We start from the raw sequence: 24,592 nt of genomic DNA, 5'->3' as shown, positions 1-24,592 counted from the left end.
GGCATCTCAACTTATAAGGATAGCAAAAAAGAGCAAGTAAACTTTCTTTTTATTTACCACTGTATGGGAACTGTTGAGTCACGGCCTGAACCACTGACTGATCACCTGAGCAAAGGACTGAGTCAGCCATGGGGGCACAGGTGAAGGCAATTCAGTCATGTGACCTCCTAGACCCCATTTAAGGGCTGACCCCCACTGGGGAAGGATTTCTTCTTGGAGGTTCCTCCTCTGTGGGGTCTTTCCTGTGAACCTAGCTCTTTGGATACAGGTGAGCATTCCTTTCCTGTTTGCTTCTTTTCCCATTTTCACTACGATAATCTTTTCAGCTGTAACACCAACTGTAACAACCACTCAGCTGAATAATCAGAATTGCTAGGAAATCTTTTCTTCTTTTTCTACTTTGAATTAAAGTAAAATGTAGTTGCCTACATTTTCTTTCCAAAGAAACAGCCTGAATCAAATCTCAGAGAATAGCGAGAAGGTAGAGAAATAACGGGCCAGTTTTGAATGCTTTCATTCCAGCAGTTTTTAACTGTTTCAGTTTCAGATCATGTTTGTTAATCAGTTTCAATTAACTTAGGTTTCCAAACAAGAAGTCATTTCTAAATTAGATACTGATATCTCCTCTTACAATATAAAAACAATATTATTTTATTTTTCTTTTTAAGTAGAAAGAAAAAATCAAATCAGACTGATTCTTTTTTGTATGTTCAATTTAAATGAAAAGGCATTTTCTGATAAGAATTCCTATGCAGATCCAATAGCAGTCTCTTCTGATGAACCATTAGCGGTACCTGTGTGATCAACAGCTTTCTGTCATCTACTGATTTGTCCTCTGCTTTTCACTGTTATTCACAACAGTGAAAAAATCTCCTGCTGAGACTTATCTATTTAAATTTGCTGTAGCCTATGTACTACTAAAAAGGAAAAAAAGGAAAAAGGAGGTCCAGTCATTGACTTGTGAGATTTTCATCAGGAATTGCTTTGCCTTTGTACAGAGCATACTACAACAGTCTTATAACTCAGAGGAATGGCAATAACAGAAATACGTGGTAAGATAAACTGATGAATTTCAGTTTGCATAAATCTCAGAATTTTTTTCTGGTAATTGCACAGTTTCTGTTCCTCGACCCAAATACCATAAATCATAATGGAAAATCATTAATTAAACGTAGAAGAAAAAGAGTTGATTAACTTCAGACAGTCAACTGTTGTGATAACTGGATTGAAAACTACTCAACACAGTAGAAGGTGTTATCTTCAGTTCATTTTCACTTGTATCACTAACCGAAAAAACAAAATGCTAAATTTTTGGGGGCTAAGGAAAAAAATTTCAATGGAGGTAGATGTCCTTTACATCATAGCAGTTTAAGCCTGCTGACAAGGAAGCAGTTCTAGCATGGTGATTAGACTTACTGCCTGGATCTTGTCCAGACAATCATTGCTACGGAAGAACCGTGTGTCTATGACTTGTTGTATTGCTGAACGTGAGAATCGTGTCATGCCGTACAAGACCAAAACCCCCCTCTTGGAGGAACAGCACATGAGGTCAGGAAGGTGAACCTCTACAAAATATGTTTAACAAGTTAGTCATTTGTTGTTCCTTTGCCAAAAAAAACAACAAAAAATAAACTAGCTGGAGTCTTGCAAGCTCTCTGATGCACTGGAACATCACCTGGCCACTTTTAGCAATCTGCCAGGTATTACCAAGATGGCATAAAAGAAAGGAGCTGCCTGTGCTCTCTGGCATGCACACCAAGGCACGAGCATGTGTCCTGCTGTGATCCTTGTTGGCAGTGCTGGAGATTGGAAATTGCGAGCCAAGTACAGTGGGCTTCTGACCATCTAAATTTGTGTGCAATTTGGCACTCATCTCATGCTGCATTTAAATCAAGCAAACTGTCAGAATCGATAATCGTGAAGCTCAGGAACACACATCCAGACATAGCTTGTGTGTTTGCATCAGTGACTGAGCTGCCCAGACTTCAGACAAAGCTCAGTCTCTCCAAAATGTCTGTGATCAGCAGAGCCAGGTGTTTGCTTGTGCTCCTAAAGCAATTTTGCCCTTCAGATGTCTCCTGTCTTGCTGCTAGTGGACTGAAAAAAAAAAAAAGGTAGAGGGAAACTGTGCTTTCTATCTCATCAGTAGTATGGATGCTTAGGCAGTGCAAGTAAAGGCTCTCCTTCACATCTACAGTGTGGCTGAAGTAGGCACATTCCCACACCAAGAATAGCCAGTTCCTGAGCTTATGGATATAACACTCCTAAAGCAGCAGGCAAAGATTAATGCAGAAATAAATATTAACACCCACCTGAAAGTAGAGTGTATCAGCTCTCAGACTTCAGCTATCCCAGTGCTCCTAGGGAGAAAGAGCAGTTTCACTATAGTGAAACATTAGAGTTAAACACCCAATTACTCCCCAGTTATGCTGTTAACAGGACCAGCTTCTGCTCCTCTTACAATTTAGAAAAGCTTCAAGGCTTTTTTTCTGAATTGAATGAGTTAACTGTAATGTCCAAGGGACCATAACAACAGCAGAGGTTGCCAGTCAACAGTGTGTTTTGTCTTCCATCACATGGTGCTGGGAGAGGCTCTGGGAGGCAGCAGAGCTGCAAATGTTCCTTGCAGGAAATCAACAGCTCCCAGTCTGGCTCACCTGCAAGCTCCCACTGGGACTGGCAGGAAGCCCCTGACTGGGGATCAGGATCTGCTGTGATGTTTTTTTCACAGTGTGTTTCTTCCCCTGAATTAGTGCCACAAGTAGATCTCCAGGGGCAGGACTGTTATTATTTAGCCTCTCATTTCCTTCTTCCTGTACTGTCCAGTGCAGCATTATAATCTTCAGTTGCCTTCAAAGAGATGTCTTTAATAAGGGATTCTCTGGATCCTCAACACAGTAAACAAATTATGGGAAAGTAGAGCTCTGCTCAAAGTGGCAAAGTATCCTTCTGGCATTCAAAGTGCTGTCATTCCTGGGCCAAACAGAAGAACTCTGCTTTTCCTCTCAGTCCACAGGAGAAATTTCTGCAATTACGAGTGAGCTGTGTGCTAATAGCTCTAATCGATTGGGATTATCCCTTGGCTGGAACTAATCTCATTAGTTATGGAAGATGCCTGAGAACAGTGGCTTTTAAGGTAGCATCCCAATCTGTTCTTGGAAAGATGGAAATAAACTGGGAAAAGGAATAGCATGTTTACTTTGATGCCAGACTGCTGTAATGAGGGACCTGTCAAACACAGAGGACTGTAATGTGTTTTGTGGCACTGAATTCACAAAGTATTACGATGTGTTTGATTTCAGAAATGTATATGCTTAGTGAGTTTGAACACTTGCCCCAAGATTTTACTTTCATACAAGGCAGAACTTTTCCTTTTTTTCAGCACTCTGTGGTTGGCAATCTGGATGACTCCATAGCCAAGACCATTGAGACCAAGAGATTATGAATAAATAGGTTTTTATATGTAGCAAATATCACAAAAAATTTACAAGATATGGGATTGCACAATCTTAAACAAGGCATTGTTGCTTATGGAATTGTAACTTCTAATCAAGTTGATCTCAAAGATAGGATCAAATAGTTTTCTATCCACAATATTTAAAGAAGCAGTGCTTTGCTCTCAGGATTCACGTTGGAAAGGGCGACATTCTATTATGGGAATGGCCTACTGTCATGTGGAGCCCAATTCAGGGCAGACTGTTACAGTGGTGAGACTAACAACACCAGCACAATGCAGCAGTCAGCATCTCTGTGTATCTGGTAGATCCCAATTCATGAGGGGGCCAAAGTTTCCAGGCATTTGCACAGATCGAGGCTGCAGTAGTCACTGGTGTAGGTCATGCACTGAGGTTGAAAATAAGCTCAAGTGTCTTTCTGGATAGACATACTAAAAAGTGGTCCAGCTTGTCATTTTATTACTTTTTCTGCAGCTCCACTGATGTTAACCTACCTATGCTATTCTTTTCCTTTAGAATAATGAATTGTATAAACTCATGGGGATTTTGACAGAGCTTAATAACCTATAAAAATAGGACAGAAAATTAATGCAAAATATTCCTCAATGTACTGACATTTGAGGAGACCACAGCTGCTTGAGATTCTGGACACTTAAGGACTTTTAGCCAGATTTTGCTGTTATACAAGTAGAGATTGATCATAATAGAAAGATAAACTGTTTGTGTTGGGCAAGAATCAGGCCACGCGTTCTTTGCATCAAACTGCCACAACTTTTCAGCAGGTGAATATGATGCTGATGCTTTTGAAAATGTGCATTCTTATGTGGTTAATAGACAGCCTTTGTTGATATGTACCTGGGTTTGAAATCTCCATTCAAATGATTGAAATGTTACTGGATGATGAGCTGTCAGCGCCTATTCCTAGAAATAATCAGGTGAGGCTAGTGGTGTGTTTCCACCTGATACAAAATGCATATATAGTATTCTGTCTGCTGGCAGTCAAATTGGGAAGTATACAGCTTACTTGGGACTCTCTAACATGTCAGGAATCGCAGTACTCATTTCCTCCTCTTCATGTTATCCATCTTTAGTGACTTTCTTCTGTGACAAAAGCCTTCATCTGCAGAAGATGCCACTTGATTTTGTTGGCTGTACTTGCAATCTAGACATTGGGACCACCATTGATTTCACTGGTAGAGATCAAGGGGCAAAAAAGATATCTTTGCATTAGCTGTCCTAGCAATGCAACTAACTTTGCAGCAAAGATGGAGAAAAGCCACTTCCAGTGAATGCACCTACTGCTTTTTGTTTGCTTCATTTCTGTGTTTTAAACAAAGACCGAACAAATGCTGGAGTCTTTAAACTGCATTTTAACTAGTACAGCAAGACTGTGACATCATTTTGCTTTACCACACTTTTCTGAGGGGATGTTGACTAGGCTAGCAGCCCTTGTTCACCTCCACAGCATCAGTAAAAGAAATCCTGAGGACTGTGACAGTGTGGACACTGTCATGCTTTCATCATATCTGAATTGTCCTTACTCTGAATTCTTTTCAAGAATTAAATGTCTTCTTCAGTATAGTCTTAAGGCAAAGCTATACTGTAAAGCTGGGCCAGGACACGCACTCCCTTCCAACGTGCTGTAGAAATGCTGTGCTTACTTAATAATGGTATTTCCATCTTCGACTCCAGAACCTCTGAAATCACTGTGTTATCAACCCAGGAGTACAATCCTTAAAGATCAACAGAGTTCTCTATCTGTGAGGGCAGCATAAGAGAGCGGCTTATACCAACACAAATTAGTCCTTGCAAATTAGTACAAAAGTTGGCATGAAGATTCAGGATTTTATCTTTACTACTATGTTTTCAGAGCTACTTCTAAATAGTATATGGCTTATACTATAACCACGAACTGCTATGTGTTAAGATCTGCAAAATGCTATGGCTTCAGCAAAGCCAAGCTCCAGCAGAGGCTGAGCCACGTACATCACTTCCATGAACTCTCTTAAGCATCCATTTGACAGCCAGAGATCGCTGGAACACAGCCAAGGAGCCATGCAGCCACTTCTTGACAACACTTCCTGGTAGGAAGTGTTGAGTAAAGTGACTCTAAAAGGAAGGAAAGTATCTGATGGAAAGTATTAGTCCTATTCTGCAAGGTCTGGTGAGACATCAAGAACAGAGCATCTGCTACCAGCCACGCTCCAGGATGGGTGAAATCAGCCCTGGTCAAGGCTCAGAGAAGGGCTGATGCACAGCAGTGAGCAGAGGAACAGAATGCTGATGCACAGCAGTGAGCAGAGGAACAGAATGCTCGTCATCCAAGGGGCACCCAGGAGAGCTTGGCTCAGAGAGGACACCAGGGAATGAACATAGTTCTCAAGGTGGTATAGTCTCAATTTACCAATAGGACATTTTTGGGACCTGTGGGGAGGGGAGCTTGGTACTGCAGTCCTGCGTTCGTGTGGAAGCCAGGCCAAATAGTAAGTCAGAAGAGTCAAATAGCTGGATTCACTTAGGCTGGTTTTTAGATGCCAGTGGTGGTTGTCTGAAGCAAATCCTTAAACTCCAGTCCCTGTCAGTTCTTTGCAAGATGAGCAAGGGAGACCCAAAGACCAGATGGAGCTGGGAGAGAGATGTCACAGTGTTATCTCCACAGAAGGAACAGCAGTAGACAGGGTGATTACAAACACATGGTGTTTCCCTGGCTGAGCACAGAAACCCATCCTCTTCAGAAACTTCACATTTGGTGCCTTAGGGCGTTTTCAATGCCACATTTCTGCACAACTGCCCCTCTTCAATGTATGTGAATTGAATCTGTCTGCTGACACTGACATCTGGATATCAGTTCAACAAACAGAAGAAATCCTACCTTCCTTGAAAAGGAGGTATTCTGGGATGCAATACATGTGGGACTTGCACCTAGTTTGGTTCATCAGGGCATTTCGTTCATACAGCCTTTTCCAAGATTGATTAAGCAATGGTATTACTGATTAAGATCTCTATTCTGTCACAGGTTTATTGGACTGTGCTGTGCACTCAGGCAGTGTTTAATGTCTACCTATCATGCTATTTCTGTTGTCACATAAAGTGAGTGAACTGGGGTTGGTACAACTTGAGCAACTGTTGGAACCAGGAACTGCTTCCACTCAAAATAATTTGTTTGGCTATTAGGGTATCACGTGGTTAAAAACACCAAGAGCTCTTCTGTTTTCACATTTTCCACCTCGTTATTCATTTTTGCCGCTGAAAAGATATGACAGCAGACAGGAGCTATACTGAATGATTACAGGGTCCAGAATCGTATCACTTTCTGGAAAGCGAGTCTAATGGATAATTTGTGCTTTAAGTGTGTCACTCGTCAGGACTGGGGAATGCTAATGCAATGTACTCCAGTAGTTTCGGACTTTCTTTAGTTTGAAAAGCAGAAACAAATCTCTGTGCTGGAAGGATGTGACAGTGTTTATCTTATAGCATGTATTTTTAAATAAAGCACCGCAGAATATTCTTCTGGCTGTATGTGTATACTGAGAGCTGTATGTATGACACCCTTTCAGGTGTTAGCAGCTCTGCTTCTGCTCTGAGGCACAGGAAGCTGTTGAAGTGTTTGGCCAACAAGTTTGCCTTGCGTCTGGCCAGTGTACAAAGCGACAGTGCACATCTCTTGACAGCACACAGCCTCTCCAGTGCATTGTAAGGCCTCTGGTCAAGGTGCATGGGATGGGCATGAAGCCAAGGGGAGTAAAGAACAGCAGCTGCATGTCAACAGCACAACATGGTATCAGACCCTGGTAGGAAGAATGTGTTGCGGCAGGGCAGTGGGTATCCTGGGTATTCTAAATGTAGGAGAACATATCCAAATTAAGCACACTGTTCCCTAAAGCGTAGAAAGCATTTTTCTTTTTTGTAGCAGAAAAGACATTTTTAATATTCCCCTCTGATAGAAATACCAAAAATAGCTAATTTTATATCGATTAACACATTCCAACTACTGACTCACTTTCCACCAGTCTCCTGCTGTTTTCATTTCAGGTGGGAATTCCCTCTTTGTCTCTCTGCACTTCTGTTTGCTTTCATGAGAACATTCATTTTCTTTTCCTTCTAACCAATTTAAAAGGTGTATCAGGAAAGTACAAGTGTTTTTACTGAGATTTTAAACTCTGTCCAGAAGAACGTTTTGCACAAATGCCCAGGGAAGGAGAATGTTCTGATCGTGTTGTCCGTTTTCTTCCTGAAACCTCCTTCTAATTTGCAGTACAAATTTCAAGGAGAATTAATGCTATTAATTCTTTCTAGTTGTGACAGGTATCTCCAAAATACGTCAGCCCAATGAACAGCTAATAGTGTAACAAGAATCTTTGAGTACTAGCAGCAAGTTATCTGTAGATAATTTTCACTTTTTTTTTTTTTTTTTTTTAAGATACAAGTGTTCTTTTAAGCTTAGTAAATTCTCAACCTGCCAAGCTAAACAATTCTAGACAAGGAGCTACTTGTTCGATGCAGTTCTGCTATGATGGTACACCCTGAGCATTCAAGCAAGAGGCATGTGAGGCTGTGAAATGAGCCCTCAGCATGTACAGGGCTGCTGGGGCATGCAGAACCTTCACTCCCTTTCTATGCCATGCCCCTGTGACATGACAGGTACCTCCAGGGTCTTATTTTAAAATTGTTTTGTGGTTGTGACTTTGTCTGTAAGACTGTTTTCACTCCTGTGGGGAGAACAGGTGTGGTTAAGATTTTGTTTTACACTTGGAAGTCTATCTATGCTAGAATGCAGCTCTGTCCTCTTGTTGCTCATATTTCTGCAGCTTCTGTGATACCTCACAGGGAGGTGGTCCTTCCCTCTCCCTTGTCCCCTTGCATTTGCAATCCCAGATGAAGCCTGGAAGCTCCTGAAGGTCTCCAGGAATGGAAGAACGGCAGATCTGCCATAGATGGTGGAGGTGGCTCTGCTCTTCTTCCCTTCTCAGTCCCCAGGTGGTGACGTTTAGGTCTTGGCCTCTGGTTCTAGTCAGGGAGCAGTCCCGTTTTTTGAGCTACCTGGAGTTTTGACACAATAAATTCACCCCCAGGGCAGGGCTTAGGAAGTGACTGACATCAACACTGCTCTCCAGGAGTGGTGGGGCAGGAGCAGGCAGGGTTTTCTTCCTCCTCTTAGGGGATGGTGCTGTCCTCAGCCCACTGGTGGATATAGTGGATGTGAAGCACAAGAAGGCCAATGTGTATTCTTGAGAAAACGGCTTTTCAGATTTCCAAATGCAGTTTTACATAAGCCAGATGCCTAACTGATGCTTTTCCTTACTTCCTTCCCATTTTACCTTAGCCTCAGTCTGAAAAGAGTTCACAGAATCACATAATCGCAGAGGTTGGGAGGGATCTGAAGAGATCATTCAGTCCAACGCCTCTGCTAAAGCAGGTTCCCTGCAGCAAGTCACACAGGAAGGTGTCCAGATGGATCTTGAATATCCACATAGGAGACTCTACAATCTCTCTGGACAACCTGTTCCAGTACTCTGTCACCCTTACTGTAAAGAAGTTCTTCTGCATGTTATTATAGAACTTCCTACGTTGAAGTTTTAGGCCATTACTCCTTTTCCCATTGCTACACACCACCAAGAAGAGCCTGACCTCATCCATTTGCCTCCTTTAGGTATTTATAAACATTAGTCTTCTTTGCCCCAGGCTGAACAAGCCCAGGTTACTCAGCCTTTCCTCATATGGGAGATGGTTCAGGCCCTTAATCGTCTTTGTGGCTCTCTGCTGGACTCCTTCTAGGAGATCTGTCTTTTTTTATTTGGGGAGCCCAGAACTGGACACAGTAGTCTAAATGTGGCCTCACCAGAGCAGAGTAAGGGGGGAGGATCACCTCCCTCGACCTGCTGGCCACACGCTTTTTAATGCACCCAGGATCCCATTGGCCTTCTTGGCAATAAGGACGTGCTTCTGGCTCATGGCCAACCTATTATCCACCAGGACACACGTCCTCCTCCGCAGAGCTCCTTTCCAGCAGGTCAGCCCCCTAACCTGTACTGATGCATGCAGTTTTTCTTCCCCAGGTTCAAGTGTTCTTGAATATAATGAATTTTTCTGCATTTGGGTGGATTAGGATGTGATACCCATTTCCTTCTCAAATTATGAGTAGATAAGGGCCTCTCACAGCACTGAGCAAGCAGCAATAGTGCTCTTATCAAAGCTCAGGGCAGGCGAACTAACAAAGTGCTCAAACTGTGCCATCTGAGCAGCAGAAGGAAGTGATGAGAAAAGAAAGACTAAATCCTAAAAGCTGAGCAGGATGACTTCTCTTTCTCACTCTTAAATTGAACACAGTTATGCTTTATTTTTTCCCCTCTGTCCCTTAATTTCTGTTTTCAGCTTCATTAAAATGCCGGAAATTGGTGGGTTTGGAACCTACAGAGCCTTTCATTTGTCAGGATTGTCTTATTCCTGAGATTAAAGAAGCACAGCTCCTCTAGAGAGGAATTCCTGCTAATAACTAAGCCAGATTATCTGGTTTTTGCTGGCTTCTGCCATAGGCACAGTTCACAGCACTGATTTTACAAGGAGCTCTGCACTGCTACATGCCCCGGCATGCCGCCAGGGCTGGCCGTCCTCATACACCTCTGCTCCCAAACCTCAGTGGGCTCCTGAAAATTCTTCTGTGTCATTTTTTTTTCTATATTCAGTAACTGCTCGTCATTTCCTTAATGAGCCCAACCTGCAAAATCAGAAAGATGTTGCCTGTAGCACATCAGACTCAACCTGCCTATTTATGAGCAATCAACTGTCCATCCCTGTGCTGCTTTGCCCTTGGATAAAAGACTGCATCTGTAGTGGAGCATGCCTGAGCTCTGTCCTGTACTGTTTGTACCTACAAGGAACTGTTGCATAAATGCCAAGAGTAGGTTCAACCAGCAATATACACTTTACTAAAACAAGATTATACATCTGTTTTAAAAAGTGTGAGATTTTCTTGAATGTATTTGCACAGGAAATTGTAATTTAAAGCATTTTTCCTTTGCACAGTTGTTTGTTCACTTGCACCTTCTGTGATTGACTTATAGCCACCTCTGTTCTGTTAAAAAAGGTACGTATCTTTGCCATCTATAATCCGTGTGCGTATGAAGCCTGACAATTAAGGCCAGAGTAATTCCATGTATTTGCAGAAGCAGCCCTACAGATGGCTGTTAATTTCCCTGGGCATCCTTATAAGCCAAATATGTTTCTGTTATTTTATTTGCAAAATAAACACTATACATTTACTTAATTATATTTGATGTCATAATTTTAGGTTTTGCTTTGGCTTACAAGGGCTCAGGGCCTTCAGGCTAGCTGTCGTTATTATCCAACAGCAGTTCTATAGGTGGAGTTAGTGAATTATGCTTGAAAACATGAACAGCAAATGCATAGCATTTTCTATAATAAAGTGAAAAACACACCTGTACACTGAAAAATGTGGGTTTTTTTTTCCAAAATGGAAAGTGTGAAGTGCCATTCAAAGCATCTGATATTTTGTCTTCCTGTTGAATGAATGAGAAATGTCTGCATTTCACAGAGGAAAGTCATGAGAAACACCATGTGCAGTGGAGCAGGGCAGAGGTTGTTGCCACTCTAAATGTTTCCTTAATTTCCATTAATATTTGAAATGTTCTAAGGGCTGAAGTGACTTCCAGCAGGCCGTGGGGCAAGTGACAGTATGCTTGGGGCTGAGCCCTGGTCATTCTCAGCCCTCTCTGCCCAGAGGACCAGGGATGTACCCATCTCTGACTGTGACCCCAAGTCCTGTGATGAAAGCCCCCAAAACTCATCCCTGTTTGGCAGCCCACAGCTGGATGCAGGCAGGCAGCCAGGTCCCAGCAGATGCCTGAAGCAAACCACTTCCACAGGGCTTGTTTTACAGAGAGTTGTCTTTCGATCCCATCTCAGTGATTGTTTGTCTTGGGCAGCAACTGTGTAACTGAAAATTTGGAGGTCCAAAATATCTATTGCATAAGTAAAGTTCTTCGGACGAAGTTTCTGCGATGGAAAAAAGAAAAAGTTCTTGTACTTTATATTGCATATTTTACAATACGCTCACTGAAGGAAGCAGGTAATGATCTGATGAGTGTTTACAGGATTGAAAGGTACTTTGTGCGCACAACAGATTTAATTGTGTCTCTCAGGTTTTCATATTTATGCTTTGACTGTTCCTCGTCAGGTTTCTGTATGCATTTCTGGAGGGGTCTTTTCTGGTCTGGTCCAAGCGCTGCTGAACTGCTCTGATTTGTTGGATGTGTCACTATAGTTGCAATGCTTTGCTGTCTTTTTTTTTTTTTTCTTTTCCATTTTTATGCTCTGAAAGTAACATCTTTTTCTTTATCTTTTTTAAAGATAAAGACATTCCCTGCTGATACATCTAATCCTTTTTTCGATCCTTTTACAACAGTACCACAGTTTTCTGTAAGTAGAATGTGCAACCGAAAAGCTGTGTATTTAACAAAATTCCAAGGAATAATTTAACAGTATTAGAAACATATGCATTAAGCAGTCCTCAAAAAAAGATAAACTCCAAGCAGACTTTAAAGTGCAAATCTGTTAAATATTCCCATTATGCAAATAATGAATGTGCCTGCATTTAGATATTGATGTTTACTAGAGAGAGGACTAAGAGTCAATTGATGAAGCTCACTGCTAATGCAGCCAGTCCCCAAACACTGCTCAGCTCATGGCTGCGAAGCTCAACAGCATCTTTCCAAGGGTTTGGGGATGACTTAGTCCTCTCTCTAGCAACTGCATGGCTTGCTGCCTGAAACTGCCTGCTGTGCCATCACAAAAAGAAGCCGGATTTTCACTGAATTTGCATCTGAATTTTTTAAGGAAGAATTATAGTTAGCATGTTGATGACTACAGTGGTATCCTTGTTTAAACTCCTGTGTTTACTTAATAACCTGAATCAAATATTAGACTTAATTCTTACTAAACTTTCAGAGATGGTGGGATTTAGAGCTTTTGGTAAACTGTGTGTGAATATGAACAATTATTAGACAACTCAAAAAGAAGTCCAATCCAAGCCCTACTTTAAAGGTAGAACATTATGTAATAAGTGTGACAAAATAATCTACAGACAATTCAGAGAATTTTAAAAGATTTTTGAGCACTTAATATAATGGAATATGGGATGTGGAACTATGATTATAACCCTTCCCATTCTTTCCAGTGTGAGAAGGTTCTGATTTCTAGGTTCTCGTTCCCTGCCTCTAATAGTAAACCGCAGTAATTGGCTTTTGTTTTGTCAAATTACATCGACAGAGTCAAGCATTTCAGATTTCAACCATAACTTTTACTGGTAGCAGCAATCTATATCCAGCACAGAATCAGAGTCATGTAACTCATTGCTGGGCCATGTGCAGTGACTGGCTGCACTTATTGATTTAAAGAAAAAGGCTTCTCTTTCACAATAAACCTGATCACAGGACTGGATCTAAATGCTGCTTTTCCCCAGCGAAGTATTTGAAAGGTAGAGTTAGTCCTGCAGGTGGATATCACTCCAAGTATCTTCCAGACATAGTCCCTGATGGTTACCAGCATTTCTGACTCCTGTTCCTTGTTTTGTTTTCCTTTTCCCTGCTTCCCCTTCACTTTTTCTTATTTATTCATTTATTTTGCTTGGAACAGAACATTGAAATGTTATTGGGGGCATGGCTTCTAATTTTGTGGTGTGTATGCAATGATGTTGAGGAAAAAAACACATAATTTTGTTTTCTATAATCTTTAAAAAGAAGGTTCATGCCCGGAACTCCTCTGAATTTCAGAAATTTCAAGGGAGAAACAGTAGGCTTAATGGCCGTACTGTCAGTGGGTAGAAGTTACACAGACTTAAGTTAATGGAATTGTATCTGTTTAGACCAGCAAAATATTTTTGTCAAACATACATATATATGTAAACGCATACATATATAAAAAGATGCATTGGATATGTACACCAGTACACCAGTAAAACCATTATCCCAAGCAAACACACTTTAGGACTCAGGACAAATCTTTAGCAAGTGTAATTTGCCATAGCACTGCTGTTTCAGTAGGGCTGGGAGAACTTACATCAGCTTCACAGGTAGTGCTGCTGCTCATGCTCATCCCTTAGAGGATGGAGGACCAAACTGACGTCCCTGTAGTCTGTCAGGCTGAGCTCTAAAAGATGAGTGAGAGAGGAGTCTGAACAGGAGAGGAGTCTGAACAGGATGTATTAGCCAGTATTTGCATGTAAGATTGACTGGGATTGAGGAAGGAGACTTTCTTTAGTTGGTTTTACGCATTCCATTTTCTTAATTTCATGGAATTAATGGAATTCCCGTTGCTTCAGAGCTTCTCTTGGAGCACATCACATGTTTTTAGTTGAAAGATGAGCAAGGACATGCTAAAAATGACAGAAAGAAGATGAACCCAATACAGTTATGCTTTTCTAGGTCCAAATAATTGTCCCACTGGTTGAATTTTTGGGTTTTTTTTTTTAGCATTAATGCCATGTGGCTTGCAGATTTTGAGGAAAAAAAACTAAGAAATAAAATTTGCTATTTACATAGCTGGATAAATATCATATGCTCCCTTATGATGACTTTTCTTTCTCCCTGCTGCAAAGTCTGAACAGAAGTTGCCATGATAGAAATCCAGCAGGAGTACACCCCAAAGGTCCCAAGGTACTGGCAGCCTGCAGTTGCTCCATGATCTTCCCAGATCACACATACAGCTTAGTGCTACCCACTGTGGTTTGGCACAAGAAGGAATCCCTGATAGTAAGTTGTGAACGCTGACAGCAGAGTTGGCCACTCCACGAACACGCAGCTTGCACTGCAAGCTGCAGCCTCTCCTTCTCTTTATTAGCTGCTGGTATTGAAGGTTTGACAATGAACAGGATGGAAGTGAGCAAGAGCAGTAGAAGCTAATCTACGCTTTTTTCTTTCTGTGTCTGTGTGCATCTTTTGTAGGCGGAGTTCACAGACAGCAAATTGCAGTGCTGTGCGGTACAGTCGTCTCCCAAGCTTTCGCCGGTACCGAAATCTCCAGTTCTGAGATCCCTGGCAGAGCCTGTGCCAACTCCAACAGTGCAGACAATATACACGTCACATAAACCGATATCGCTGGCGGACAGGTACTGTGCAGCTCTTTCACGCTCTGTGCACAAGGGAATGGGCGAGATATCTCTTTTTCTGTCTTAATTGCAGTGGGGAAAATTCACCTTCTTTCTAAAGTGCCTTTTTACCCCCGATACCAAAAGATTTCTGATAGTCAGAAGAGGTGAGTTTTGTAAGGAAGTAACTAGACTTCACATCTGCTCTGAGGCAAGAGAAACAAAAAACAAAACAAAACCACAAGAACTTAATTAACTGCTGCAGCCAGCAGTGTACCATTTATATAGTCAATGGCCTGGAGAGAAAAGGTTGTGCAGATTTTCCTCAGGCAAGTCATTTTCCTTGAACTATGGTTTTCCTTTAATAATTGCTATTCCAATTTGTTTTTTGAAATTAAATGCCCATGGGGGGAAGCTGAAATTAAGAAATATCTGCCCTTCTAAATAAAAAACAGACACTGGTTTTCTTGTTTGCTTTCTTTGTCCTCTTGGTTGTTTTTTTTGTTTGTTTGTTTTTTGTTTGTTCGTTTTTGTTTTTGTTTTTTCTTCTGTAATGTCAGCCTACGCTGATGTTTCTTGTAGTTTCTCAGAAAAACAAGCCATTCCATCTTTCCACTGCATTCAGTTTCTATTCCTCCGTCCTATCAGTTTTGCACATTGGCTTCTTATTTCACAGTTTAATCAAAGCTGAATTTCCAAATCTGATGATTTACTGAATAAAAATGTGGGAGTGGATATACTCAGTACTTTTGGAACACAAAAGGTCTGAAGCTTATGTCGAAAAGAAAAATATTTCCTTGGCATTATGATACATTAGATGTTTCACTTTTGGATTTCCAGTCAATTCCTGCTTTCATTTATTAAGTATTTTTGCAGATACTGGTTTAATTGCACCTGCACGCTTGGTCAACACTTCTATCTCACCTTAAAATGTGTTGTTCCAGTGAAAGTGTAATTGTGAAGCTGCAGAGCTAAACTAAAAGAGGGGAGATTTAGGTTAGACGTTAGGGGGGAATTCTTCACTCAGAGGACAGTGAAGCACTGGCACAGTCTGCCCAGAGAAGCTGTGGGGGTCCCATTCCTGGAGGTACTCAAGGCCAGGCTGGATGGGGCCCTGGGCAGCCTGAGCTGGTGGGGGCAGCTCTGCCCATGGCATGGGGTTGGAACTGAATGATCTTAAGGTACTGTCCAACCTAAGAGATTCTATGATTGTATGACTACGATTCTTGATTCTATGAAGTGGACTCCTCCTTGTCCATAATGGACAAAAACTCTCAAAACGTCTCCATGCTTTTCAAGCGTTAGCCACTGAACACCCAGAACAACACAGTAAACTGTTGCTCTTCTTCCCAATTTTTGCTATTTAGAAATAGCAGATTTCTAAATAGATTAGAAATGGAACCAGCAGCTCAGGGCACTCCCAGTGTGCGATTTGGTGTGTGGGCAAGGACATCTAAGCCCTGCTTCCCCTACCCTGATGTGTGCACATGAAGCAGGCTGCCGTAAATTCAGCGCAGGTGGATGTCCATCCAACTCGCACTGTGCTGAGGAGCAGAGGGCTGTAACTCCGTTCTTTTGAGTGCTGGCATTTACTGTAGCTGTTTTGTTTTATTTTTCGAGTCCTCATCCAGCTCCCTTTGAAATCGGTAGCCTTTAGCAGGAGTGAGGTTAAAACATAAACAGTTTAGCCATATGGGTTTTTCTGTGTCCCTTTTACTTGCTTCTGTTTGCTCTTCAGAAATATCAAGCAGTACTTGCTTTTGAATCAGCCATCAGTTATCAGCCTTTTCACTGAATCGAGTCTGACCTTTTTCCCCCTCTTTTGGTATTTCAAAAATGTTAATTATTTTAAATTGAAATCTGAGACTCATTGTGGTTCCCATAATTGGCTGTTTGTGCATTAATTACACAGCGCTGAGACTCTGAGGCGTGAACTTGAGAGAGAGAAAATGATGAAAAGACTCCTGATGACAGAATTATGAAATTCTCGCTTCCGTCTGATGGAGAATGGATTGGGGCCTTTCATGTGCCTTCTGTCTGTTTACATTCCTCTGCTTCTGTGTACTCAACATAATGCATCGGGAAAACGTGTGATATTCCTGACTCGCCTGGATTCACTACGGTTGGTTAAAATTCAGTCTTGGCTAGACTTTAACTTGAAGGAGTTTCTTTATTCGTTTGCTGCTGGGAAATAAACCTTCAATCCTTTCTCTCTCCTGAGATTTTATACTATTAACACAGTTAATTTCAGGTTTGGTTTTGGTAAATCTAGGGCAAAAAGGATCAGCAAGGAGCAAACTGATCTCTATTGGGAAACACTGTTCTGTACATATGTTAATAAGTGCACAGAAATTAATGTTATGCAGAATATTTTGATAGTAACATAGAAAATATGTCATTTTGTACAACTGAAAATTGCAATGAGCTACCGCTATTTGTTAAAGAACCGTTTTTAAAGCAGAAGAATGATTATTACATCCTAACCCCAGGACTGTTAGTCTCCACAGAAAAACGAGTGGCTGTCTTACTAAATTCCTAACCTTAACCTTTACTCAGAGATACAAATAGCTGCAGGGGGAGGACACCCCTCCACACAGGTATACACACCCAACACTCCTCATAGTCTGCCTTCTCAACCTCAATCTGAAACTAAATCTTACTTTATTTCCATTAATGATTAAAAAAAACAAAAAACCAAAAAAAACAGTTGTTTAAAGCAATTTGCTACTGACTCTCTAGCTTGATACTGACTTTTTGTAACTTGGTGGGAAGTTCCAGCTTCCCCACGTCGCTGGGCACTCAGGCTTGCCCATAAGTAGATGGCTCTAGCTACAGAGCTTGGGCAGCACGAGTACAGCTGGCACAGCCAGGGCGCTTCCCCTCTCCGATCCACCTTCCTGCTGCATTGATTTATCGATCACATTAAAAATAATACAAATAGTTTGTGGCACAGGGTTGGGTGGGTGTTCTCATCAGCGGGACCGCAGCCTCAAGGAGTGTGTTGTGGTATACAGGTAATATGACCAACAGTTTCCTAAATTTTAAAAAGCAGTTCTCCATTTCCCCCTGTCCAGCAGTGCAGGGTTGCCTACAAAGCTACTAACAACTGACTGTCAGCTACAAGATACTATTCCAACAGGAAAGCTTTTGTGCGTTTTGTATGGCTGAAGATGTATATTTTTCTGTTACTCTGTACACTGTGTTCTCTGGTTTGTACTAAGATAAAAGATTGTCCTTAATTTGATACTGATTACGATGGCTTTATCTCAGCTTAACCCGTTCGTTTGTGTGGAGGCTGGGAAGTGATTGCTGTGAGACTGAGTTTCCTTCAGTTAGTTGTGCTCTTCTGCTTTCTCTTCTTCGAGAGGAGAAATCTTGAGAGCATCACACGACTGTGGATTGCAATGTTAGAGGTATAAAATGACTTGTCTATCTTAGATTTACTGGGACAAGAAACTAGCATGAGGCTTCCCAGTTAAAATCCAGCACCCCAAACCTTTCCGGTTACCATGAAATGGGGCCAAATAAACACTACAACTGTGAGATAGAAACCCGCAATGCAAAATGCAGTGATGTAGCTCAACATCAGGAATGGGCACAAGGAGTCATAGAAACACACCTGGACTGCAGATTTCAGAGCACTCCGATGACATTGCTGGGTAATCAGACACAACCCGTATGCTGTCTGTCTTCTGGTTATGGTGCCAAGGCGTTCCTATTCCTTATGTTTTCATGTACCTCTCCATCAGTCTGAGGTTATTAAAAATGAATTAGGAGCATTAAATTGCTGTGAAGAGATCAGAAAGGAAGGGAACATGCAACACACATCAAAGTCTGCATCTTCTGTCTCCCATTTCTCCTTGCTTACCACTTCCCAAAAGAGGGAGGAGCAGCAGCACCTTTGTCCACATCCAAACAGAACTGAGCACTGGAAAGAACAAATAAACAAAAACTCTAATTAGAGATGCTGTTTCAGGAAAGTAAAGAAGGTTTGCAAATGGCACAGCACTGACCCTATCTGGACCTGATCTGCTGCCTGCAGTTAGGCAGCGCCCACTTGCGTGTGATCTTATGGCTGTTTCACAAAGTCATCACTGAGGGAAAACAAAGGAAATCAAATTTGAGTGCACACTTTGGTTGTACTGATTGCCTTGGAATGGACATTGAGAACCCTGCAATGTGCCTTCAGGTCTGGGGGTAAACATCCAGTTCCCTGCATTAGGGCAGTCTGGTCACATATGCAAAAGCCTTTAGTAAAATGGAATGCCTGACTCAGACCAGCCCTTCTGATTTTCTTGCTCATCAACAAGCTATTAGTTTATTCTTTTAAGTGCAGCCTTTTACTCCTGTTGTCTAAAAATTCTTACGCTAAATTATTCAGAACCAGAAAACAAAAAATGTGAACCAAGGTGACTTTGCAGTGGCCGTGTCCCCACAGCTGGGGCTGCTCTGGCCTAGCTGAGCTCCTCGGTCCCCTGAAATGGAGAGGGAAAGGCTCGTGTGGTCACTCAGTACCAGTGGGGCATTTCCCACCAAAAACCCCCACATACGTTGCCTTGTCTTGTTCTAGTGTCTTATCTACTGGCTGCCACTGTTTCCTATTCTGCAGTCTAATGGAGCTCTATTTAACGCATTAGGCTGATACTGAACTAAACTTTTAGCTGCAGAATGTCATCATGCTGTTCTTTCTTACTATGTATTTTCTTCAGCCATGCCTAAGCATTTCAGTTTCTACATCCTTTGAATATCAAACACTCCTGCCTTGCCTCCAGTTGGAAATCATAACTTTAGGACACCTGCGATCCAAACTACAGCAAACAAGACAACGTCAACATGAACATACACTGGGGGCATATAGTCTAGGTTTGCCCCTAGGCTTTAACTTTACAGGTGTGAAAGGATACTCTGCCTGAAGGAATGTCTATAAAATAGTGCAGAAGTATCTGAGCTAGCTTTAATGAGCTTGCATATGTAGTTGTGGCAGCATGAAGCCCAGCACAGGCTATCATTATCATGTACATTGACACATGTAAAGATAACACGTTTAAACAGCAGCCTTCTGAAGCATGGTCTCCAGAGCTAGTGACAGAATGGGGTGGCTGGAAGGAACCTGCCCTCCAGCCCTCCAGGGACAGGATTCATCTCACCTAATGCTATATGTCCAGCTCTCACCTGCAGAGAGATCCAAGGGACTGCCTTCCAGAGATGCCTCTGACTTCAATGTCTACCTTTAAATTGCTTACAGTTAAGTGAGATGAACCCTGCCCTCTGTCCCTCTGGTTAGGCCTACATTGCAAGCCCTTGCCAACAAGGCTACACCATCCAGGGGTCCTTTGAGATTCAATTTGTGACCAGCGTAGCTCTGTAAGCGAGACCTAGCTCATTAGATGTAAATATGCCACTGAAATATGCCCTGTTGTCAGAACAGCTTTCTTCCCTCGTGGGGGGAGCAAAGAGCCGGGACAGCCGCTACTGGCTGGAGCTGGGAGGCATCAGCTGGTGTTATGAGACCAGGACAGCTGGGGATGCCTCCTGTATGCTAATACTGGCAAGGCCTCTGGGGCTTCTGGCTTTCAGCAGAGCCCAACAGGGTGCCCTGACCTGGCAGGCAGAGCTCTGCTTTCAGGAGTGAAGTTGCCAATGGGCAGAATGCAAGGTTGTCATGCTTCGGCGATTCAAGCAAAATTTAGCGGCCAATTCAGCAGCTATGGAAGGAGTTAAATATTTTCTCCTATTGCAATCTCTTATGGAAACCAACCAATCGTGGCTCATTTTTGTGTGGTTCAGGTGTTTTCACTATTTTGTTTAAAAGGGGATAACCGGGTTTTTGAGATCCCTGGTCTCAATTGGATCCCACCCTGTGTGCAGATCTCTCACGTTCAAATGCACTCAGCCCCTGGAAATGCAGTGTTTGAAAATTAACTCCTGGGAAGCTTAAGCTCGTGGCTTCACATCTCTTTTGACACAGGACCCTATGTGCTCATGAAACAGAGCTGGCAATGCAGGGAAATGTTTCATTGGAGGCAGCACCATGGTTTGTTTGAACTGTTTATGAATATCATTTGTTTTTCTTTTCTTTTTTTCTGTTTATTCTTCTGAATACATTTCTGGTTCATTGGCTACAAAAACCTACTCGTAATTATGCAACGGAATATTGTTTCCTTCTTTTCTTCTATTTTCTTTATTTCTATTTTTTTAATTTTGATGTCCTGATGTTTAAGGAGTTTGCAATAAATATACTGGTGCTGATCTGTAATTGCATGTAAGATCAGCCTCACAACTGTGTTTTGTAAAGTTAAGTGCCGTAAAAGAACCCATGAGAAGGAGAAGGAAGAGAGGGAGTGAGGGGAGGAGAAGGCTTCTCTGGCAGCTGCAGCCTGGGCTGGTGGGCAGCAGCTTTAAGGAAAGATTGCTCACCCCGTTTCGTTCCATCTGGGTAGCAGCATGTATCACCAGACAGTGTGTGATGGCATTTTGTTGAAAACATGCCTGGAGAGAAACTTTTACGGCTCAGCTGTTTACCTGTTCCTGTATTCATGCCTGCAATAAATGAGATGAAAAATAAATCACGGAGTCTGAGCAATTTGTAGTCAGATTAGTGACTTAGGAGGCATGGGATCTCCTAAACATGTATATAAACTTCCATGAACACATACATAAGGGAAACATGTGGTCGAGTTGTATGTGCTGGTTATCTGTGGACCCTCAGTAGGGCACGCTCTGCTGAACTTCGCAGCAATGGAACCTTGGTGAGACCAAGGCAAAGCTACATGAACCATGGCATGCTGCTGGTGTCTGAGCTGGGTTCCCAATGTGGCAAAAGGCATTGCTGGGATGCAGGGCTGGGGATAAGGCATCCCAAGCACTCAGGGCTGATATACCCCAACTTTCTGAGCTGCTATGTGAAGTAAAATGCAATGCAATAAATACATAACTATGTTAAAAAGTATTCTAAAATATAACTGTAAGTAGTTTATGTTTAAATACAATTAAACATTTCACTTAGATTTTGTCGTTGGTCTTGCCAGCCTTTCAGTGTCTAATGGGAAGCTGTTTCAGAATGAAACATTTCCACTTTCTTTTGTTCAAAGATCTCTAAATTAGGACATTTTCACATTCACTTTCCCAATGCATTTATGAAATGAAATCCCAGTAACCCCATTTTCTAAGGCTGCCAAAACTCTGTACTGGGAAGGAATATGATCCCATCACAATTTCTCCAGCTGGGTATTCATCTATTTTTAATCTCTATACATGGAAATGCAACAGATCAATGTTCTTTCATCAGCACTCAATTTATACCAAGAAAATTGATTATCCAGCCAGCAAATCTAGTTAATTAATTCCCCTTAAGATCTGTCTTTACTAAAAAAAATAGTGTTCTGGGGTGCAGGGGATGAGCAGCTGTGCACTGAAAGGTCACCAAACACACCTGTGTAACTTGGCTGGGACTGTGAAGCACGAGGACTGTAGAGATATAAATCTGAAACATTTCTTGTTTTATTATCGAGTGACTGATCTATGGGAGTGGACGTGAGTCATTAAGATCAAGTCTCTTTCTCAGGGGATGTGCTTTCTAGAGTAGAAAAGAGACATTGCACAGGAACTATTAATGTAGAGGGAAGATGAGACCATAGCTAGCAGCCTAGCCATGCTGCACAAAGCCTTCTGTGGGTCAGGAAGGTGCCGGTGCAGATGTCGGTTGGTGAAGCAAGCCCCAGTCCTTGTGAGATGCCATAGCCATGCTCTTGCCAACCTCAGTGAAGCCGTTGGGTGGCCAGCACAGGGATCCCCCACATGCCTAAGTTCAACTTACCCTAAAGAAGAACCCTACAGCAACCCCTTGCCCCAGGGCTGGCTGTCACCATACCTACTGGAAGAGACCATACAATTGCAGAATATCCTGAGTTGGAAAGGACCCATAAGGATCACGGAGTCCAACTCCTGGCTGCATACAGCACCACCCAAAAACCAGACCATATGGCTAATAGTGGTGTCCAGACACCTCTTGAGCAAGCTCCAGCAAGGCTGGTGCCATGACCTATGAAGCGTGCTCCAGTGCCCAACTACCCTCTGGTGAAGAACCTTTTCCTGATATCCAGCCTGAGATGCCAGGGGATGAGGAAATTCATAGAAGATCAGCCACTCCTCCAACCACCCAGAGCAGATTCATGGGAGCATCCCTTCCCATGGTGGGAGGTAAGGAGAGCAGTCTTGCCCTTTTTGTGAGAAGTCAGGCATGAGATCTGCAGAGCTGAGGCATCAGACACCTTTTGCAGCTCCGACCATCACAGTTCTTTCCTGTGCACTGTCAGCAGCACATACAGCATATGGGGTGGCTGTGCTCCAGGCTCTAAGGCTGTGATGGTCAGGGGAAGAGAAGGGGAAAGCAACAGGGAGAAAGGGAGCAGCAAGCCACCCACACCGTCTGCTGCTGGTGCCCTGAGAGCCAAGCACTACCTAAAGAAATGTTTGTCTTTTTAGTCTATTATAAAACAACAAATATAAAACTGCACTGTTATATATGCAATTGATACTAATTATGCATAATTGTATATTTTTAGTGTATGTGAAATACACTGCCAGTGACCACACATCAGAGTATCTGGCACAGCATCTCACAGTAGGGATGTGTAAAAGCCACATGGATTTTACTGCTCCATGTGCTGATTGCCCTGCTCTGCAATAGAGAGCTGCTCACCTTTCCACACTTCTCTTCCTCTGCCTTCCATCAGCAAAATCTTTTGGACATGCAAGGAGAACAGCACAAATTCTTTGGTATAAAGATATTTACCCACTGATGCTTAGCATCACAGGGCCTAATGATTTGAAGAACTCAAGAATTCTTTTTAAAAAAAGAAAAAAAATTGCCTTGCTGTTTTCCAGAACAACAACAACAAAAAAGAGATTTGTGTGCTAACTGTTGCCTGCTCCAGCCAGGCTAGGTGGGTCCTCCCTAAGTGCCAGGATTGGCAAGGGCAAAGGTGGCTTGGCAGGAAGAAAGAAAGGTTTTCTTTTGGAGTAGACTGTAGGTACCCCCAGCATCTCCATCTGATCTGCAGCAGTGCTCCTTCCAGGCTGCTGAGACACTGTGACAGCCAGAACACCACCATGAGGGACTTCTGGTGACTTCACCATGAGGGGACTTCATACTATTGTGTCAAACTTTGAACCACAGAAAATAAATGTGGGATGGGGTGAAAGACATTGAGGCCCTGCAGCATGTCCAGAGAAAGGAAATGAAAGTGTGAAGGGTCTGTAGCACAAGTCTTACAGAGAGGGGCTGAAGGAATTGGGATTGTTTACTCTGGTGAGGAGGAGGCTCAGGGGAGACGTTATTGCTCTCTACAATGACCTGAAAGGAGATTATAGCAAGGCTGGGGGGAGGGAGTCAGCCTCTTCTCCCAGGTGATGGTGATAGGACAAGAGAGTATGGCCTCAAGCTGCACCAGGGGATTGGATGTTAGAAACAATTTCTTCTCAGAAAGAATAGTGAAATATCTGAACAGGCTGCCCAGGGAGGTGGTGGAGTCACTGTCCCCGGAGATGTTCAAGAAACATGTCAGTGGGGCACTGAGAGACAGGTTAGTGGGCATGATGGGGACGGGTTGGTGGTTGGACTAGAAGATTGTAGTGGTCTTTTCCAACTGTAATTATTTTATGATTCAATGTCTCACTTCTCCATAAAGCCAAACTGCCAACTCATTAATCTCCATCAGGTGCTCCAAAGTAAGTGCTCTCTTCCCAGGGCAACGCAGCTGGAATTAATCTTGCAACATATAGTGTGAAATAAATCACAAGGGCAGCACAAGCTGGATGCTTCTCTCCTTCTTTTACTTTTTTAATAGGAGCACCTCCTTTCACCTGCCAAACTTGAACTGCTGTTGTGGCAACAGAATCAGTAACAAAGATCTAGGTTTGCCCACCTGGTCTCACGGGAGAAATACCATTAAACCACAGTGAAGCTGTATTAATTGTTTTTTTTCCTTTGTGTGAGTGTGTGTGCTAGGAAAAACAAACAGACAAACCAACAGGA

At 42.5% G+C, this 24,592-nt stretch overlaps 1 protein-coding gene across 1 annotated transcript in view; it reads left to right on the top strand.

The window, feature by feature from the left end:
- Window positions 1-21,141, top strand: part of EPB41L4B (erythrocyte membrane protein band 4.1 like 4B) — a gene marked incomplete at its 5' end in the record, with an annotated part of 117,738 nt that extends 96,597 nt beyond the window's left edge. Inside the window, 3 exons of the mRNA XM_031552800.1 lie at window positions 11,823-11,891; window positions 14,414-14,577; window positions 16,469-21,141. Coding sequence (XP_031408660.1) covers window positions 11,823-11,891; window positions 14,414-14,577; window positions 16,469-16,538 — 303 coding nt within the window. The remainder of the gene's footprint in view (window positions 1-11,822; window positions 11,892-14,413; window positions 14,578-16,468) is intronic.
- Between the last annotated feature and the right edge of the window lie 3,451 nt (window positions 21,142-24,592).

This window comes from Meleagris gallopavo, chromosome 3 (assembly GCF_000146605.3).
Source record: "Meleagris gallopavo isolate NT-WF06-2002-E0010 breed Aviagen turkey brand Nicholas breeding stock chromosome 3, Turkey_5.1, whole genome shotgun sequence".
Taxonomy (NCBI): Eukaryota; Metazoa; Chordata; class Aves; order Galliformes; family Phasianidae; genus Meleagris; species Meleagris gallopavo.
This window is presented reverse-complemented; position numbering and strand designations above follow the sequence as displayed.